This window comes from Mya arenaria, chromosome 13, assembly GCF_026914265.1.
Source record: "Mya arenaria isolate MELC-2E11 chromosome 13, ASM2691426v1".
Classification (NCBI taxonomy): domain Eukaryota; kingdom Metazoa; phylum Mollusca; class Bivalvia; order Myida; family Myidae; genus Mya; species Mya arenaria.
The window spans coordinates 55,340,283-55,363,083 of NC_069134.1; the positions used below are offsets into that span (position 1 = coordinate 55,340,283).

Genomic DNA, 22,801 nt, shown 5'->3' on the forward strand with positions numbered 1-22,801 from the left:
GAATATAGGGTCAGGTCTTAAAAATAGGGTCGGCAGGGTAACAGAAACCAGTCCATTAATTTGGTTTGACCTTAATAAAAACATGGGAAAATATACAATGGACACAACAGGGAAAATCCCATCATACGAACGTATCCTTTAAAGTTGTAAAGAAACCGCCTAAACCATTTCTTGGGTGGATGCAATGTTTCATATAAGAGGGGCGTTAGAACAGATATACGTTTATTTGTATCTATTATATGCATTTATTTCGGTTCACATTTGTATATATGCATTTGTATTACTTCTATTGGTTGTAATTTATATCACCACTCCGTTTATGTGCTTATACATTATTAAAATGTAAGTTGATTCAAGTGTGTAAATAGTATGTGACCACAGATTTATTTGTATGAATTACAAAACATTCATTATAACATCCATTATAACCTTTATGTAACACGCACGCACGCACTCACATACACACACACGCAGAGACGCACACAAACACAATATATAAATATATGTATAGATACATTAGAATATTTCTATACAATAAACTGTACAAGACATTATTTAAATGTTGTATTTTTATATATCTTATCATACTATAAATCAATGATTTTCATTTTCCCTTATTTTGTGATAATGCTTGTTCACTAGTTTAAAGTTCCAACGAGTTTATCATTAGTCTTCATAGTTGCGAAAGCATTTGCCGAAGTACTCGATCTGAACGATCTAGTTTTGAATTTCCCTTTTGTCATCCTGTCTATAGCCTTCGATTGACCGCAATATTTTCTTTGTTCAACATATTTTCTGTTTCGAAGTTATATTCCACTTGAGGTCCTTTTCCCCTTCTTTCATCTCACCAACAGTCTCCCAGTCGTTTATATACTCCATAATACCAAAAAAAAATCACACACTTGAAAACTACCTGCCTTGACAACTGAACTTGCCATCATGTTACTGTCATAACATATAGCTTACAGATATACATTACATAGACCTACAATTTAATGATACCTTAATCTGATTCGCAGTTTAACACAGCTTAAACACTAGGATAATGTCACTTCCACTATTTCCGACAACGAGGCTGGAGGTGTGATTGAACCACACTGACACAGGCTTACACAAGCCATCAACCTCCCTGACAAGTGTGGCCAACTTCTTTTGTCCTTCCCGATCTACCTGTAACACAGTATTTGAATCACAGCCACACACAAATACATGACCACTGGGGCTTACACATAGTCCAGCAGGCTGGCGTAATTCAGGATCTTTTAAAGTAGATAGCACTTTACCAAATTTATCCAGAGTAACTAAATTATGCGCACGGTTATTTGTGACATAAATTCTCTCCCCGTCAGGACTAATAGCACACTTGTACACTGTTCTGCCACCAGCCTTGTCTTCATATATCTTGTTTATCATGTGTCCATCCATGGTGTACAAGTACAAGGCATCATTGGAACCCACATACAGGTGGCCCTGGTGGTATATAATGGAGCGGCACCTATGGCCTGTGTTGAAATTTCTCACTGCCTGAAGCTGCCCTTTGGTCACTGTCAGGAATTGGACTCCATTTAAAACATCAGCATTACCCGCTACAGCATCGTAAGCAGCTACAGCAACCTCGTTACCATAAATATAACACAAGTCATAAGGAAGAGAAGACATATCAAGGTGATCGATGACGTTGTACTGCTGGTTCAAAAGTATCACTCTGTTGTTGAAGTCAGCAATGATCACCTCTCCACTGGGCAACGCACACATACCTAAGATATAGCAATTGTTTGCATCTTTCTTTATTTTAACAGAATAGTTACTTTGCCATTTTGCTTTATGCACATGAATGGCATCTTTTGTTTTAAATATGGATTGCTCAACGTTGCCAAGGCTGTTTCTGAGAAATGGTAATACACTTTCATCAGATTTGAACCTCAACCCTTCCTTTGGCCTTCCCTGTATTTCTTGCATCACAGTGGTTACTTCCTTTAACATAGTTTGACATTTTCTAAATCCAATGTAAGAATTTGTCTTCTTCTGATTGCAAGTAATCTGATTTAGTTTGTCAACCATGTCCTTGAGTTGATCATTCATTTTAGCACATGTTTCCAAATCATCTTTTGCACACTGCTCTAGATCTTTCATCAAACTATCCAACTGTTGAACAGTTTTTTTCTCAATCTGGTCTAAGATCATGTTTATCTCTTTACGGTGAGCCTTGATTTCAGCAATGATTTTCTCGTAAGAGTCCTTCAGTGAGATTTGGTCTTTTTTCCCGGCATTCATGAGCTGATCGAGCTTGCTCCTAATATTGTCAACTGCTGCTGGCAGCAGCTTAAAATCTGCTGTGTTCAGGAAGCCCCTCGCTAGGTCATCCAGGTGACTGAATTTGCTACATAACCTGAAATATATACGCATATGAGTAATGAGCACCGCAATGTTAATACATTGGTAACACACAAATGAACTCATTTCTAAAATGATTTTTTAATTAAGGCTAGTCAAGGTTGTGCTTTACGGTAAATTATGAAATTAGGGCTATGATAAAAAGAGGGTCAAATGGCTTTATATCACTCACTTGACTAAAATGACCAACATCTATGTTTTAAATAAAAAGATTTCGTGGTTGCACATGTCGTCATTGGTTACTAAGGAGGTCGATGGTTGCTAAGGAAGAAAGTAGTTGATAAGAAAGTCATTGGCTGCTAAAGAAATTCTTTGGTGCTCAATTTGTTAGTATTTGCTGAGTAATTTTATATTTGAGGGAAATCAATACTTTTTCTAGGGAAGTCAATACATTTGTAGCTGGTTATTATAAGGGACATTGGATTAAACAATAATTGTAAAAGGCCTCTACACGAGACTACATACCAAATATCAAAGATTGGCGGTTTCAAAGAAGAAGATTTAGGCAAGACAATTTGAAATTACAGGAGCGAGCCCAGCTTTGACCCCAAGGGCAAACAATTGAGCAATATTTGAACAATTGAGTTACATATCTAATATCAAAGGTTTAGGACATGCGTTTCAAAGAATGAAAATGATACTATGAAATTATATAAAAAACGTGGGACCTCTAGTTCGGGGCTAGCTTTAATGGCAGGGACACAACTTCCTTATTCGCAATAAAGAGCGATTGCATGAGACTAAATACCAAATATCTTGGGTATGGGATTTTCAGTTTCAGAGTTGAAGATGTATGTAAGATATTCATAAAAAATTGAATAGAGTTATATGTCAAAAACTAGCCCCGCCCCCTGTTCCCATGATTTAAATGAACAAACAAAAACTTTAAGGAATTTGACAAGGAGCCAACCAATGAACATTTGAGTGGAATAAAGTTAATAGTTGGCGATCGGTTTCTAAACGGAAGATTTTCTAAGTTTTCCGTACTGTGATAAAACAAATGCTAGCCCCACCTCCTGTGGGTTTTTTTACGAACCAACATGGCTTAAAATAATTTGACAAAGGACCATATTGAAGCGTGACAAGAAGATATTAACCTGTTAACCTCAAACTTAACAGAAATTATCAATATTTCCGCTGTGATTGAGAATAAATCGGATCTGGATTTTGATTTTCAAGTAAATCTCAAGACTTTGACTTTGACCAATTAACCAAAAAACTGAATAATCGTGAAAAATAAACGTTATATGTGTGAGGACTCTACAACAAATTATCCCCATGTTATTGATCGGAAGCCATGTGTTTAGTAACGGTCAACACGACGGTGAACTTAGACCTATTATATCCATGACTCATAGGAGTCATCTGTTGACCATGATCATTCTGCATACAAGGTGTGAGGACTCTACAAGAAGTAATAACTAGCGCCGCCATATCTATGTTTAAACAATGCATCGCAAGCGATACAAAACGCCATATTTTCTTCATCTTTCAAGCACATGTTTGAAAGTAAAATACCATTAATAACATTGGGAAAGGGATGTTCCCTACTTAATTGTAATGTTTTGAAAAAAACGTCTGATATAACAATGAAATCTATAATTTTATCACATTTAGACTCTTTGACGATTGAGTTATAACAAAGATTGTTGTATTGTTTGTTTGCATAATTATTTTCAGATCAGTACTTTTTAGCAAGAGATGTCATAGGAGCGTTGGCAATGTAGATGTGTTGGGATGATAACCAATTTACTTCTAGATAAAATTTAACCTTTAAGTCTAGTGAACAAATGTTATTCACGAAACTCTCCCATGCAGGTTTACATTTTTATGAAAAAAATTCAAAATCGTTAAACATTGAGTATAACATCTGAAATACGATAGTAAAGGCCACACAGTGGGAATACTAAATACCTTCTTTCGGTGAAAACACAACAACAAAAACGATTAAATCTAGTAGTAATTCTGAAGACTTTCATCAATCAAGCACATCTACTTAGAGACGCATGGCAAAATAAAACCGTGTCTTTCTAGTTTGGTTAGATTTTTTACTTCGGTAACAGTTACATTCTGGTTATAAACTCTCACCTGTGGTCGAGGGTAACACAGACACTGCAACACAATTCCTGGTGGTCGTCACAATGGACATTTAGCTTGTCCCTGTGTTTGTCACATCTATCGATAAAGAACCCGGCCCATTTCTGAATGTCGCCACGCCCAAACACTGTATGCTTCTTGTAATAGCTCCCATGCCTTGTCACACACTTGTCACATAAATAATTTTCACATTGCGGACAGAAGTGCTGGGCTTCAGTGTTCAAGTCATCTTCCTCACACTTGGAACAACTGTAGTCATGAATCAGGTCAGATCCCTTATACATTGATGAACCTCCATAGGCCATGTCTTCTCAAAAGTGTTATTTTTTGTTTATTCAAAATGTAAAAGGTCAACATGAAAATTATGTCAAATATTATTTATAAACACTATCCATAGTGCTAATAACTGTATTTAAGTCTTTACTAAGACATGAGCAGCGACACCGCATCAACATTCACATACTTGTGAAACGCTTCTGCTGTGACAAGATAAAACCTAGTAACTGATAGTTAAGTATTTGTCATACACTAGATCCCGGAAACGATATTCTTCCATTATCCGTTTTAAACTTAACGCACCAACATAATACACTCGACATGAGGATGTTTCCTTTATGTTTGAAGTAGAAAAAGCAGATTTTGATATGATTTATTAAAACAAAAGCTTTATTCATTGCAATTTATGTTTGTCCATTAGTTAAACGCGTAGTTTAAAATAACATATATAACGGATTTCTATATTTCAAAGAGCATCGGGGTTTTGGGGTTACGGAAACAAACATTTAAAAAAAACTTTCCGTTTTGAATTTTTACTGATTAAAGTATTTCAGCACTCTTTCATATGTTTAGTGTTCCAGAACTGACATAAACGCAAATTGAGCGTTTTTTACCGCATATACGTTATAGTTATATTTTTAACACTATGGTTTATTCATCACAAAGTAATGGCTGTTGACGAATTTATGTAAAGTCCTTTTAATAAGCAAAGGGCAATTACTCTAGAGTTACTTAATTTATCCAGGAACATATTTTATTTTGTTGTGCGTTCAACAATTCTATGTAGATAAACACAATTGATTCAATGTGCAAACATGTATATTTAAGCTGAAAATAATGGCTTCGGTTAAACAAACCAATTTAAGAGCAAGGGCATTATTGTAACATACCCAGCATAAACCAGACAATCATGGGCAACAAAAGAAGCACTGTAGAAATGGTGGTCGGACAATAAACGCATCGACTAAATATCTCTGCCGAACCTTTAGCCGGGTGTATCAATTAAACGACATTATGTTGACTTAAAATTAGTAGTCGTTACTACACTCACTATCTGAGTAATTGAAACACATGTTTTGATAAACGGTGTCCAGATTAACGGTGTTTCAATGTAATGTATAACGAGTGCAAAGCGCAAGTTTTTCACAATTTCAATCAAGGGAGCAGTGGATGTATGGTTAGTGGTTAGCACCATAAAGTCATTTTTTGCAATGCGTATAATGGAAAATTGACGTATGTTTTACGCACACACTTCTTATTGCAAGCTAATATATGTACCCTCGTTATCTTATTAATACCGCTGATATGAAAATTAATGGATACACAAAAACAAAAAAACACTCTTTGATATTGAACAAAAGTATCTAGTATACACGTCGCATTGCGACGATGACCAGGTTTCCATTTTCGCAATTAGAATCGTCGGGCAAACTATAGAGTAATGGATAGGCGAACAGTTGGACAAGGGTTTACATCATATACGCATTATGCTTCTCTATCTTTATATATACAACTACAGAAAAGTCCATTGACATTAAGTGTGACCTTGAGCTTTGACCTACTGTGTGGCTGTTTGTGCTACATTATCCCCAAATCCCCAATGACTTCACATATTTCAATGACCCAGCAAACAAGTAGACTTATCAAACGTAATTTAGTCAGAAATTACATCTTTAAACTCTCAATTAAGACTTTATCCTGAATTGTTAAGTCCTTGAATATTGTTAAATAGTTTCTTAAAGAAATGGAAATCTGATGGAAAACTGTTCACAATCATTTCCATTGGCATGATATGATTCATGCTAGATGATGCTAAAAATGTTCAGCATTTTAAAGCTTTCTAAAAGGTTGCAACATGAATTAACAGAAAGTTTAGATAATTTCACGCACTTATTCCTCACAACTATCTTTGACAAAATCAAACCTCTCTCCTTTCGTGCAATGACCATCATCAAATTCTTCTGAGTAAGCAATGCCCTTACGTTTCGTTTTCTTGTCATTTTGTTTGTTCTTCAGCACAAATACACGGTGTGTATCCATATCGGTACCCACTTTGCGAAATCTACTGAAACGGTACCCCTTATGCACATACTAAATTTGTTCATTTCAACAAAAAAAACATTTGCGATACAAAACTGGAATTTATCATTGAACAAATGAGAGTCAAGTATTTGAAAAGGGAGAAAAGAGTTAAAATGTAGGTTAGTTGTACAACCAAGATGCGTTTGAGTTTTCTCCTTTTGCAAATATTCTTATTTTCATTCTTACTCCCGAATACTTTTTCACTTTTATTTTACGGATTTCTATAACCGGAAATATATAGTGTTAACAATTTAGTAAAATATGACTTCATAGTTTCGCAGTACAAAATGGATTTTTTATATCATTCAGATGAAATTTACGCGATTTGGTTTGACAGAACGGGGTTTAACCACTTCAGCGCAAACGAACTAGAAACATACATCAACATTTACAGTTGCTCCCATTTATCCTTACATTTTATACACAATTCAGTTTCCAAAATAAAATTTAGAAATGGGGAATTTACCGAATTATTTATGTTGTTATAAACACCCATTTAGTTTTGATAGAAATACTTATTTTTCGTTCGTTTAAATGAAACAATACCTTGCTATAACGTTATTACATTTCGGAAGTATTGTTTATTATTATTGTTATTATTATTATTATTATTATTATTATTATTATTATCATTATTATTATTATTTCTGTTGATGTTTTAAAAAAAGTATGCCGTTCAACATAGGTTTCCATTGCAACATCATGTATGGATATGTATACTTAAAATATAATATTTCATTTTTGTCGTCTTTCATATGTTTGGCAATTTGCCAATATGTTTAATCGATCCTAAAAATGCCTTAAATTAATAGTGAGTGTTGCATAATGTTGCATTACTTGGCATAATAACGTTATGCATGTTTAGATTTAAGGAGCATGTTATATGAAGACGGTTGGTAGACAGTGTTCGTATCAACAATCTATCGATAAGCTAGACTCTACAAAACAATATGATTTCCAGCATGGCATGTATAAGAGAAATATGGTATCCGGACGAGTTCAGTAAAATACACTCCATAAACAATTGAATATCGATAGCATTGGTGATGTTTATAATCTTGACATCAAATATTTCGGTTTCCAATGTTCTCGGAAGAAAACTTCCAATACCTTTTAAATATATATTTATCTCAAAATGTTTGAATTGCAGTAATAGTTCGAAGTAAGCAAATCATTTTCCAATAAGGTTCTTCTCTAAATTATTAATAAATATGGAAAGTACTATACTTCATGACCAATACAAATACAAAAAATGCTATCTTAAATAGTACAATGAAAACTACAGGGATAAGGCCAGTAGTCAAATATAATCATATAAACCCTCAGATGCATCTAACTGATATGTTAGATTTGAGTTTGATTATCGAGAACTGATTAAGTACTGTAAACACTGAGAACGCCAATGTTGTAGGAAGAGCTATTCCCTGAATACCATTCTATAACCTCCTATAGAAAACAACAAAATCAATATTTTTCAATGGTATTATTTTGGAAGTCACAGTGAGTGAAGCACTTGGGAAACCGATGAAGTTCAAAGAACGGGTATGAGGATATAAATAACCTAATATTCTTAATATCATGATCTTTTCCAAATATACTCATAATTGACATGGAAATTTAATCTTCCGTTTACAAACTAAATACCGATTTCAAACAATAAAGAAACCTTTACACGTGTCTTTGTTTAATAGATTCACTTAATTAACACCATGTTTTTGACATTCTATCCTTAACTCCATTGTTGAACACACTTGTTTCTCCAGCAGGTCTTAATCAATGTTCACTGCTTTTAATATCGTCAATGTCAGGAGCAATTTGTCCGAATAATTTCATCTCATATATCCGTATAATATATCAAAAAACAGCATATCATGTATAGTCAGTATACATTTCGGATAAAATCATCCTTCATTTCAAATCAATTGAATCCTTTTTCAACAGTTGAAATTGACACAAGCTGGAATGAGTTCTAGCTATGTTAATTATCGAACTGTCTCTTATGGGCTTACTATATAGATTAATACCAAATACATATCATTCATGAATACTGTACTTAAACCAATACAGTTGCAAGAGCGAAAGTCGCAAAACACTTGAGGCACTTCAACCTAATGAAAATGAATATATTGAAATAGTAAAAACTTTAGCAGGCAAAATATCCCTTCTCCCTAAACCGTAAATTGATTCCTACTTTTCCAACTGAATGAATAACTTTCGTTCGAGAATAATACTTTTTGCCATCCACTTCTTTAGCAGTTCCGGGAGAAGATCCACCTTGCCCGCCAAGCCTTCTGGTAAACCATTTGGTAAAATGCCATCCTTATGCATCTGCAAAAATAGACGTTTACACGAAAATGTTTCTGCAAAACCATCATTTATAACTTATTCACATAAATTAGTTCAGTTAACAATCATGGCTTATGACTGATGCTATAACAATATGTTTCAACATATAATAACTGTACTGGTGAAGCCAACGTGTACTACAATTTATTCATTTCTGGCGAAGCCGCCTATGAATGTCTCTCAAGGCGAAGCCGCCTTAGCTCAGCGAAGCCGCTTTTGTACATTTATGCAAAGGGAGGTTATAAAATCCATATTAGTTTTCATCTACAGAATATTCTCCCTTAAAATCAATCAACAATATTTGATATGAATATCCCATTTGGACACAATAATGGCCAAAACATAGCTGACTTCCAAAAAAGAACTACCAAAACTCCCTTTACTCGATCAATTTTTTTTTTTGGTTTGCGTTTGACTCTAAAAAAGGCATCCGTCCCTGTTGAAGACGGATTCCAAGACCTAGAGAAAAATACTGTCAATTTAGCATTGTGTTCTGATGCAAACCAGTCTACATCTTATATGCCAAACCTCTGAATAACTATGTCCAAAATTTCAAACGAGATACCCCAATCATAATAATCACTATTCTAGATAAGAAGTCTGCCCTTTCATTTTGAGATATCGGTATCCATTCTAACTCAAGCGAGATTGAATTTTTCATACAAACTTTGAAGATACTAATAGCTTTATCCTGGAGAATTATTACATTCATATAAATCAACAAAACATCAATATTTACATATAAACTAGTACTGGTGAAACCACCGTGTACTATAATCATTCATTTCTGACGATCCCGCCATGAATCAGTGGATGCCGTTTTAAATAACTTCATAACAGTATCTATATATTAACTAGTACTGTTGATTCCACCGTGTACTAAAATGATTCATCTCTGGCGATTCCGCCATGAATCAGAGTTGCCGTTTTAAATAACTTCATAACAGTATCTTTATATTAACTAGTACTGGTGATTCCACCGTGTACTAAAATGATTCATCACTGGCGATTCCGCCATGAATCAGTGTTTCCGTTTTAAATAGTTTCATAACAGTATCTATATATTAACTAGTACTGGTGATTCCACCGTGTACTAAAATGATTAATCTCTGGCGATTCCGCCATGAATCAGGGTTGCCGTTTTAAATAATTTCATAACAGTATCTTTATATTAACTAGTACTGGTGATTCCACCGTGTACTAAAATGATTCATCACTGGCGATTCCGCCATGAATCAGCGATGCCGCTTAATATAACTTCATATGTTTCACATCCGGCCATTCTGTCGTTAAATCATCAATGTTGAATCGTCAATGTTGCTTTTATAACTTTATAACAATATTTACATACAAACTATTACTGGTAAAACCACCGTGTACTATAACAATTAAGCTCTTTCGATTCCTCCATGAATCATAAGTGTTGATTTTACACATTTAAAACAATATTTACATTTATATACTATATCTGGTATTACCACCGTGTTCTAAAACGAATCAGCTTTTTGACGATTCCGTAATGACTCTTCAATATCGTTTGTTAAAAACTTTATAACAATAATTACATATAAACTATTACTGGTGATGCCACCGTGTACTATAACAAAACATCTCTGATGATGCTTCCGTGAATCAGCAATGCCGGTTTTTATAAGTTTATAACAATATTTGCATATTAACAAGTACCTGTATCATGATAATCAGCCACTCCAGACAAAGTACCCCATTCATCATACATGTGTTCTCCATACTATTAAATATCTTTCAAAACCAAAAACTCTTTTTGTAAACAATGTAATTGTTTTACGAAAAAATATCAAATCTGAACATACCAAATTAGCCCATGCAATCTTTCATGACATTTTGCGAGCAGTTTTATTTAAAAACATACTACTTTTGATAATCCTTGCGTATAACATAGAAATGCCTTTCCTACCGAATTTGAATTATTGTGAAAATTAATGTATATACACTTTTATATACAGTAAGTACTTGAATATGTCGGTAGTATCACACCATTTACAAACTGAATATTGAATAATAAGTATATGAATTCCTTTTATATCGAACACATTTTACTGACATACACACGGACAGACTCCATAACGCTCCATACGCCTCATCATTGAACTTAAAGCCAATGGCTCTGCCATAATTATCATAATTTGTAATGCTTTGCAGATTTAACAGCATTGCTTAAAATTTTTCTCTTTCAATTCAGAGCTGATTGAATTTTATTTATAATACTTATCTTTTATGTTGCCTGTATGGCCACAACTATGGGTGACGCTGTCTGGTGATATTATAACAGAAAACCCCAACAGTCTACCGGAAATACACCGGAAGCGTGGCACGTGAACAGGCGATGACATCAACCCAAAAAAGTTGTCACGAGATGACCAGCTTGACCAGCTCATGCGTTCACACCCACGTGGTTGAACCGCGAAATTCTGTAGCCCCGAATTCTTTGTTTTGCATCTTTCTCCAACGTGTAGCTCGCAAAACAGAAATAAAATGTCACCTAAATATTCTTTAATAATATGTCAACGAAAAACACTCTTTATAAGTAAAACTCGAAGCACTAAATATGAAAATAGCGGAAATATTTTCTCTAGAACAAATTTATCGATGCTTTTAAAAACAAGGACATTTTCTCACTAGTAACACAGTACATATGAACTGAATAAACTCATCATTTCTGAAATTTTTCACTTTTCTACTACGTATATTGAATAATTATGATCATACATGTAATTCGTAATATCATATAAATCCAACAAACATATTTTCAATACGACTTACCCTCTGCACGAGGATTTAAACCATGCTTTATACGGCCTATTCAGTAAACACGGACTGCTGCATACTGCCCGGTACGACCTCAAATTTAACAATCAATTGAATCGATGTGAACGGATCGGTTCCCCAAAGCTGAAGGCCTTTACATTCATATTCGCACGAATTCCTCGTGCTTATCAATCGCCACCTGGCGGTTATTACATTATAAACAAGGGAAATTAATTTCCTTCTTATTCGTTTTACTGAAACGTAGGAAATTATATTTCCATCGTCTTTACTATGTGTAACATTGAACTGACAACACCTTGTTTACATGGATCGATATTTAACCCGTGACATGTGCTGCCAATGTACTCATATGGTAGCTGCCAAATTGTGTGAAAATGGTATTTTCTGTACGATATTGAACGCAACATGTATATTTTGTTTTGCTCTCACTGTTCTAAAAGAATACAAGTAGTAAATATCGTCTAATAAATGTATAAAAATAAAAGTGCATACAACTATGAAGATCGATCCAAAACTCGTTAAAACAGTTGTGCCATGTTAGAGAGTGTTTTTATTATAACTTCCATATTGAATCGGCAATCAGTAGTTGAAGCCTCACCGTGCACTAAAGTTTTGCGATTTAATTACAACGCCATTGACGTGTAGGCTTGCTAATTGTTGACGGTTTCCCTTGACAGCATGGCACACTACAGTAACTTTACCCACTACACTCGTGATTGAAATAATGTTGCATATCATAATAATAATTCGGGTTGTTAATGTTGAAACCATTATAAAAGGTCGAACAATAGTTGTTTAATACTTCGAAGTTCGAGAAATCATGTCCAATCCAAATTTCAGTATGTTATTCTAGTCTTATTGACACGATAAACTGATTGGGTTACTTATTGAACGTTTTGATAAGCAACTATTTACAGACACATAAAAAACAGCTTATAATATTTGCCAAAAAAGAAAATCTTTATTTACCTACAAACGAAAGCCCCATTAAGTTAACGAATTCAAAAGGCCATTATACTGCATCAGTGAATTCTATGTTAAGCAAGCAAACACACACATACCTGTTTTTCGAAGGGAGACGTGTCGTATAACAATGATGAACGATCTTGCAACACTAGTATTCATGTAAGATGAATATCAAAACACTTTATGTACATAGTGATTCATTTTTTTCACTTAATAGTGTTAAGGACAAACACAATTATTATTATGATTCATGGTAGGTTGGTAGGTAGGTAGGTAGGCAGGCAGGTAGGCAGACAGGCAGGAAGGCAGGGAGGCTGGGAGGCAGGCAGGTAGGTAGGTTTGTATTTTTTATGAATACTTTTGAATGATGTTAATCGTTATATAGAGGATAATTGTTTGTGTTACTGAGATATCGAGTGAGCACTGAAAATAATATTTTCACGAGAGAGATAAAGTGAAGTGACTGATACTTTGACCGCATAACTGAATCGTTTAAGTGCATGCCGGAATACAATAAAGCTTAATTGTAGAACATGGTAATTCCTTGCATTTCCCTCATTTTATAAATACACAATTAACAAAAAAACACAGTACATACTGATAGTATACTGTTCTTGCATGTGCGAACAAAATATTAAAAGAAACGGATGGGTTGTGCTTTATTACATAAATCAATTTCTCATGATGAACTTATAAAATGTGTATAAGACAAGATATATGGAAATTAAAAACATAGCATTAATATTCCAATGTGTTTGCTGATTATAATAACCATTCGGATTATTATGTGTTTCCGGAAGGGAAATTAAGCGAACTGGAACACTGGCGAATGACAAATTTCTGGTGACCGGAAATGAGTGTTTGTTTTGCTGATTATTTAATTTGTAATAATTGTTGTTGATGCTCTTAATGATATCCAGTTGCTCGAAGTATTGTCAATATAAGGGTGTGCATGCAGCAAAATAATGCACACAAATATTTGCGTATTTCGGGCATCTTTGTGTCTATACATGATTAGTCATAGTATTTAGCCTACATGTGAACAAAATCATCTGTAAGGTTAATGATTTATTGCAGCTATTAGGTCGGCTTTTTGGTTAAGGTGAGAAAACTGAATTTTAGTTTCTCTTTTCATAATTGAAAAATTGCGAGTGCTGGGCATAAAGATTGTATTTAATGTTAACAAAAAGGCATGTGATTATTATTGAAAATTTTAATGATGTTTCTTGTAAGTCTAGTTTGATCAACAAGCTCGATTTTGTATTTTGCTTTGCAAAAATGTATATTATAGTATATTTATATTCATTTCAAAGGAAGTAAATTTAGAAATATTTTTTTGTATTTACTATAGTTAGCACAAGGAGAGCAATTATCGTCAAAGTAAAGAATTAGGGAGAGCAATCCAGAAAAGGTGGTTCCTTTTGAAAAAGTGAAATATCGTAATGTTATTCAATGTTATTTTTATTTTTTTTCAAAACAGTGATACATATCAAATTTATTTCACTGATAAATGTCTATAAAAAATTGTTTAAAACCATTCTGACTTTAAGGCTTTCAAGAAAGTAACACAATACAAGTACACTGTTTAACATTGTTAAAATAAAAGTGCCACATTTTATCTATTAAAAAAAAAAAAAAATATTGGATAACCAAAACATTTTATTTTTGTTTGGCCTAAATCAAAGATTTTTTTCAAAATCTTAGGGATAGTACAGGGAAACCCCAACAAACAAAATACCCTTTGGTGTTGTAATAACAGCGCTTAACGTATTTCAGGGGCGGATCCAGTGATTCATATAAGAGGGGCGAAAAAATGATATACGTTCATTTTTATGAACTGAATGCATTGTTTGCGGTACGATTTCCATTGTGTTTTACATTTGCCTTACTTTTATTTGTTAGAATTTATATCACTCCATATATTTGGTTACACTCTGATGTAAATTAGAAAACTTTATCTGTACACCATGAGCAATTCACAAGTATCGTTTTCGTTTTGCTTTTATGATAAATATCCATTTGATTAAAAATTTCAATTTATAGGAGTATGAGTAGTACATTAGTGGTAGTTTTAGCGGTCGTGGAATCATAATGTAAAAATATTTTTTCTTCATATTAAACCTTCATGCTTTCAAAAAGAAAAAAAAAACACTGGTGAAAGAGGAATTCGAGATATAGCTGAAAGCTTATAGACGGGACATTTCTAAATTAAGAGCATTATACATTAACATATTCACACTACCGACTTGCTCGATAGATCATTGATTTAAAGTTTTATGAAGTGTTATGTCTACTTATAGTGTAGTTAAACTTTTAATGCATGTGAGCTCAACCGAAAACTGCACTTTGATTCACAATGGTTAAATAATATGTATCATAGATATTGAAATTACATGTTCATTGCTTTTTATATCGTGAACAATATTTTTTTTAATACAGATTCGGATTGTATGTTTCAACTCAAGTGAGAATAAAGTCAACAACGGTATTTTTTGTTTAAATATTCTTTTACCATTCATGTAATCCCCTTTATTATTAATATTTGTTTTCGAATCAAGAATAATTGCTAACTTATTTGTTCTTTATTGTATCGCTATTTATTATTTTATTTTAAACATATAATAAGAGTATATTTTCAATAAAATCAAGGTAATTAGAAGTATCACAATCTGTATTTAATATTTAAAGAGAACTCAAGAATAACAATCTGCAAACAAACTGGAATAATTACCTTATTCGATATCAATTTTGTATCGTTCAAAAGGATCATGTGTTCACAGGTCGTATAAACGCAGCTCCACATTTTGATAAATTGGATAGTGACTATAAAAGCGTTATATTTGACACCATACGAATAATATTTACATATTTGGTTATGTGTTTATAAGGGTTTTCACCTGTATATTATTGATTTGCTTAACTACTGTTGTGTTGCGTTTCTATGAAGATTCTTGTTTGTTTTTAAATTTGGTAGGCCACAATTTTCATTGATAATGCATAACATCTGTAAAGAATGTTTTTTGTGTTTCTAGATTACTGTCTGTCACTTGTCATTTGGTTTTTATAACATATATAGGCAGGGTTTTGACTGATGAGCATGTCATTGCATATTTTTTATTAAATTGTAATAATATGTTCCGTGACGGTTTTATTTGATAATATGATAAATAAGTTACTTCAAATAATATTTGTGTTTTTGACTGGACTTTGCCGACTAACTTCTGTATGTTTATAAAATTACTTACTTATTACAAAAGCCTGTCGTCTTGCTTTTTACTGATTACATTCCGGAAGAATCAATGTGTGCTTGCTTGCGATAACTTTTCAACAAGAATGTTCGAGTGAAGATTGAAATGAAAGATTCCGAAATAAAAGTTACGCCTCACGTGGACGATGTGTGCTCTGCCATTTTCAGTTTAGCTTATTGAGTCAAAGTTTGACTGTTCCGTTTTGTTTGCAAAGAGCGAATATATTTAAAACTTGTATTGCAATGCGTCACCATTTTTGCATAAAACGTATTCATAAATAGTACAAAAACTCATTTTATCCCGATTTTCTAGATATCGGATATAAAACAGTTTGCGAGGAGAATGCTCAAATTTATATCTTATTATAATTTAAGTGTGTATCATGTAACCAATTGTCTGTCAATGAATGTTATCAGTGTTCGCATTTATTTTGTTAAATTTAGGTTTTTATGATGTAGACTAAATTTGTAATTTGTTTTGGTGTTGTTATTGCATGGACTTTTAAATAGTAAATGATTTTAAGTATTGTTCATTGATTCATAACAAGAATATTCATTTATGATACACAACTTCTGAAATTTCATTCCTTTGTTGTCTTTTCTATGTTTGCCTACTTAATAATATTTATGATCGTTAAATGCGATTACTTGAAAGTAACTGAGGTAACTGGTAATACTTACTGTACGCTTACTATATTAGGACATATTTTAAGATTTTTGGTTTGTAATTTTTTCAATCATTCATCGGTGAACCGAATACATAAGAGCAATGTTATTTCAAGAAGATAGTAGTACTGACTATAAATAACATTTGCTTTGTTTAACATCGTGAAGATATGTATTATACGGAAGAAGTACAAAATGTTATTACATATAAAACTATTGTGATAACATTCAGTAAAAATCTTAACAATCTACTATTAATAACATTTGTTTGGTTTAAAATCAGGCCGTCACACTTTTGATGTCGTAGTCTCATACAGTCATGAGAAAAGTATCAACTCTATTAAATAAGTAAATATCGCAGAAACGACTAAATTGCAGTAATGTTTCCAACAAATCAATTGTCATTTAGATTCTTCACCTAATTGCTTATAAATATACAAGTGCAATACAAGTTTACCTATTATTCAAATTTCAAGAAACTGCACATATACTTGCAAACTAAAAAGTACAGTTGTAGGTACAAAAACATAAGGAAATGGTTCTTTAAACGTATTATTTTCAAATAACAGTTTTGTCACCGGGAACTGCAGCCATTACATTACATGCATTAGCTGCTTTAAAACAACATTGTAATTATCAAATTTGCAGATCAAGAAATTTCATTTTCTTTTAGGATAAAATCCTTCGTATTACTGCTTCACTACACAAGATGTTAACGGTGACCGTCGGCTACCTTCTGATGCTGTGTGTCATGACAATGAACGTGTGGATGCTGGTTTCTGCCGTACTTGGCGCTGGAATAGGCTACTTACTCCTATGTCCTGCTGTTAGTGCCTGCCTTGCAGTAGGACTAACTATAATTGCGATGGAATAGAAAACATGATAAAATGAATTCGGTAAGACATAGAGAGGACACAGATGTGGATGGCATTGTCAAATACAAATTACTTATCTGTGCAAAATAATTTTAAAATGAAGCTTATAGATGAAAGATGGGAAATCTCAATAATTTGAACATGCACATTGAATAGTATAGTTTATAATCTTATGCATACTACCGACTTGCTTGATATAATATAAATATTTTTTAAAGTATTTCAGCACAGAAAATCATGAAGATTTCATCCTGAAAGGATTCCAGGTAATTTCATTGCCATACCAAATTCTAGCTTAACATGTGATATAAGAATAGCAGGATTTCAAATTGAGCTTCGGGCATACAAAGAAACAATATGGAGGCTACATTCGATGTGAATTTTTTATCGACATTCACTATTCCTATGAGCATTTATTAACATCTACCTTCAATGATGCATAACACGATCAGGTATCTCATTACATTCCTTAATCTTGGTTTTACACTTGAAACATTTAATGTCACAAACTTCAGAAAAATGAGATTGTTACCACAAAATGTGTGGTGAGCTTAATCCTTTTATACATTTGTAGTATATTATTTTGTTTTCTTTGAGAAACCGTGCTATTACGAAACTATGATATAACAAGAAAGAAACATATACTTTAGTGCCAAATATTTAAATGCTATTAATGTGTTCACTCACATATGATCACATCAACACTTCCAGGTGTTGTTCTGTCGATGATGTTCGTTCTGCTGTTAGGGATGTTGCATTAAGGATTTACGTACTGGATAGAACACAAATGGGAAATGACCTGTAGTCTGAAGACTTTTAGCTAAATATTGATTAGTGTGAAGGGAACAAAACAGATCATACGAAGTTAAAACTATTGTCAGTAGAATACAAACTTTCTTGTAGCGATTATAGACATTTAATTTATGCATTTATAAGGAGGAAATATCTTTTTGCGGAACAAATAGCGTTAATACAAATGAAATATTAAATTCGATCCTCACAGTTTTGACATTGAAAGGGCATTGACAGTACAATGGCAGATGCAGCACCCTCGACGCGTACTTAGCACCAGTTTGTATATTGAAGTTTCATCACGCCATGCTCAAGACAGCAGTAGAATTAATCGAAATATCATCTGTAATGGCGACTCTGGCGAAATTCAGCCAATAGTATGTATGTTTTTAATTTGCTACAATTTGGAATAACCGGTAAGATTGTTGTGTCATTTCGATGTAAAAATGATTATTCTTTACGAAGAACGCTAAATCCTACATATGCTTAGGATAAGTTTATTAGCTAGTGAATTCATTTCTGAATTGGATGTTTATCTTTTTTATGACAAACTGTGTTTGGAAAGTTTTTTTTCTTGTTATTATATTACCCTAGTGGATTTTTAGCTTTTTGTGTCCCATGACGTGATAAGCAGCCCATAAAATGTTGTATTTTTTATTTTTAGGGTCACTACCGATTTTACCCAACTGAGGCCACAGGCAACAATTTAAAGTAAGCAAGGGGCAGCTGTTGGGATCTGCATCATAATTTCAAGTCTCTGTGGTTTACTGTTGTATAGACACCAGATAAAGCGTGGTTCAATTTTGAATAAAAGTTAGCCTTCGAATGCTCTGACGACGAATAGAGCACGGTTTTGAGTTTCATGGCAATCTACTGAAGAAGGTTTATCGTGAAAGATTTTTGAATAATCTAAGGCTTGTATTTAATTTGATAGCAAATTAAAGTGATTTCGTTGATATTTACTTTTTTAGCGCTTCATGCAATAGCTTTTTCATCTTAGGAGATAATAAAGATTTCTACAGTAAGCAGTAAGTTGCTTTTGTGTACTATGAATTTCGCCTTAATTGAAGGCAAGCTGTTAAATCAGTGACGATAATAAGTCATCTAAAATGTTGATATGAGAACAAACAACTCATTGCAGTATATTTAGACTAATAAACGCCTCATTGGAGCTTTAAAATGCAAATTGCAATTCGAAATGAATCAGTTTATCCCGACTCATGCGTCGAAACCAAACGTGACCGCAAACCAAAAACAATCTGTAACAAATGTTTTCTAAATCTTGTTTTGATGGTTTAGTGAATCTGGTCGTTAACTCTTAGTAGCGATATTCGATGGTAACTGCAAGCCGAAGTCTAGACAGTTTAGTGCGGCCCGACTTTACACATTTCCCTGTGTTTTCTTATCTCTGTTGTTCTGATGATCATGGTGCTTTTTTCATATACATTTCGTACATAATGTGTTACGTTGCAGGTGTATTTGGAGCTTTGTTTGATGTGATATAATTTGTCATAGAGAAGTTAGTACGGATACTTGTATGTGGCTTCAATCGGAATTATTAATAGTGTTCAAATTGATTAATACTAAATAATAATAAAAAAATATCGGTATGTCTCCCAGAAACCTTCTTTTACCCCTCCCCCTTTGTCTGACATGGAAAGGTGTGACAAGCTTTAATTATATAGATGACTCATTATCCAATACAAAAAGAAATGTTGGGAATATTTATCTTTCATGAATTGTATCGATCTTGTGGTGTGTTCATTTAAATAATAACAAATAAAAATGTCAAAAACTTGAGCGTTGTTTATCGAGTGGTTGTTATGATATAATTGTACTGCATACCTTTACTGAATTGTTCATGCCAGCGAGTCCAAGCATTTGACCGACGACACATAGCTTTTTTTCCAGCGGACAATGAGAAGCGAAATATGAACTTGTTATACCCCTCTTTCCCCTAGCAATTGTATGATCTGGCCATTAAGCATCTTAAGGTTCAATATTATGTAACCCTTTTTGAGATAAGCAGTATAGCAGTTCGTTACCGACGGCCATTATGCCTCTTGTGGAATTAAATGCAGGAACCTGAAACTTCCCAATAATTTTAAGATCCATGTCAAGTTCTGTTATGGCCTTCTTGTTGTAATCAGTTACCTAGATATAAGAAGCTGGAACTTCACATAGTAAAGCTAGGTAAAGAGAAGACTTGCATATTTCGTGACCGTTGCCATCTCGTTTTGTTTTCCGAATTGCATGTTCGTTCATATCAAGTTTTTCCAACGTTCCATAGAAGTGGGATTCTATTAACCTGTAAATACGGTATGCGACACCGCGTCAGTCACAATTAACTTATTGTAGTCATCAATAGCGAGCTGTTTCCGGTCTCTAGTAATTGCACATCTTTATTTGTAGCAGCCACCCTGTTTCCTGGAATTAACAAATGCCCCAATCCCGGTCTGGTATATTGCCCTGAGACGCCATGTTTCTGGTTAGCAGGTACACAAGCTTCAATAGGTTGCTGTCTGAGTCAGCTAGTAGAAGCCTGTACCCAGGCAGGAGGAGCACACTAGACCGCCTGCAGCCACTGATGACAGTTGGAGACTCGACATGGATAGAAGCAGCTGAGGTATATTAAAGCACTTCAAATCGACAGAAGCCTACCATACTGGAATGTAATGTAGGTGACATTATACTTCTAATGTATAATACACTTTCATTCGTACAAAAAAAAAAGACGTTATACTCCGAAACAATATGTATTTCATTATGTAATACAAGGTAAGACATACATACATTACACATATATTGGGTCAGCACTTGACTGGATCAACTCTTATTTTCGACCCAGGATTTGCCGTGTTAGCGGAATTCAACCCTGTCATCAACACGTCAGCTACATTGTAGCGTTCCACAAGGCAGCTGTTTAGGACCGTGGCTCTACCTTACTTATGCTGGGACACTGTTTGATGTCGTTCCACCATCTATTTCACTCTATTGCTTTGCAGATGACCACAATGCGAACAGACGTTTTAAATTTACATCTTCAATATCGAAACTCAAGCAATACAGAAACTAGAAAAGTGTGTTGTTACAATCAACAATTGGAGGAATAAAAATAAACTTAAAATGAACACTTCAAAAACTGAGTTTATTATGTTCGGTAGTAGGCAACAGCTTTATAAATGCTTTATAAATGAAACACAAAAACAATTTGCAAAGCAGGAGATAAAGTGAAATCAGGAAGCTGTATCAGATATATTGGGGCATTTCTTGACGAAACATTAAATTTCAAAGATCATGTAAAACGAAAAAGTCGAACTGCCATGTTAAATTATTTCAGAATCAAAAGTTTTCGAAAATATCTCACAAAACAGGCTGCAGAAACTCTTGTGTTGTCACTAGTTATTTCTTATCTTGACTATTATATGTAATCCTCTACGGAATCGCACAGAAATTTGACAGCTCCAAACAAGCTCTTTGTGACCTGCATTGGCTACCAATCAAAGCAAGAATTACATTCAACGTGTTAACCTTTATGTACGACTGCTCTGTTGGTAATTCTCCTGACTACCTTACAGAGATTCTAACAAAACAGACTCCAACACGGAACTTACGATCGTCCCATCCTGTTAGCGGGTGTTATGTTGTTCCATTCAATAAGAGGAGAGCTTTAAGAGACAGAAGTTTTTCTACCGTAGGACCAAAATTGTGGAATGAGTTGCCTCTTAGTATCAATAACTCAGAAACTGTAGAAACTTTTAAGAAGAAATTGAAAAACATTACTAACGAGACTTTATTGCATTATTTTAGAGCTTGTAGTGGCTGTGATAGTAACGCAAGTGTATCGAAGAACTGATTATATTTTTACTTTGTATCACAATAAGTGCATCAATTGTCTTAAAATGGGAAAAGGGAATAAAATATTGAATCATTACAATGATTTATGTTCCAGACTTGCAAATGTTCAATCCTCTTGATTTATGGGTATCACGAAGCCATGATCATCGACATCTGTGACTTTAAAAAAGTAGAACTCATCAATATTTATACAAGTGATTGAGAACTCTACATTTGGAAGAGTGTCCATATGTTTGTCATTGTGTGTGCAATTTAAATGAAATATACTACTTGAGTGAAAGGATTATAGAAAATAGGTCAGGATTTAAAATTGAATACGCAAGTAAGCTTTATCTCTGTCTTCTTGCGGGTTAAACGATTTAAGCCTTGTTTACATTTTTAAAACGTAAACAAT

The 22,801-nt window shown here is 33.6% G+C and overlaps 1 protein-coding gene across 1 annotated transcript; it reads right to left on the bottom strand.

Annotated features, from left to right (window-relative positions):
- Window positions 1-368: 368 nt before the first annotated feature.
- Window positions 369-4,967, bottom strand: LOC128213105 (uncharacterized). The gene is made up of 2 exons (XM_052918627.1): window positions 4,483-4,967; window positions 369-2,389 (listed from the first exon to the last, which is right to left on the bottom strand). Exons 1-2 carry the CDS (start codon window positions 4,794-4,796, stop codon window positions 1,021-1,023), a joined length of 1,683 nt encoding a protein of 560 aa, XP_052774587.1. The 5' UTR covers window positions 4,797-4,967; the 3' UTR covers window positions 369-1,020.
- Between the last annotated feature and the right edge of the window lie 17,834 nt (window positions 4,968-22,801).

Excerpts from the sequence above, each read along its gene's own strand:
- LOC128213105 (XM_052918627.1), bottom strand. The coding sequence starts at position 4,796 with ATGGCCTATGGAGGTTCATCAATGTATAAGGGATCTGACCTGATTCAT. Across the intron at positions 2,390-4,482 it reads TGTGTTACCCTCGACCACAG|GTTATGTAGCAAATTCAGTC; the intron begins GTGAGAGTTTAT and ends TATATATTTCAG.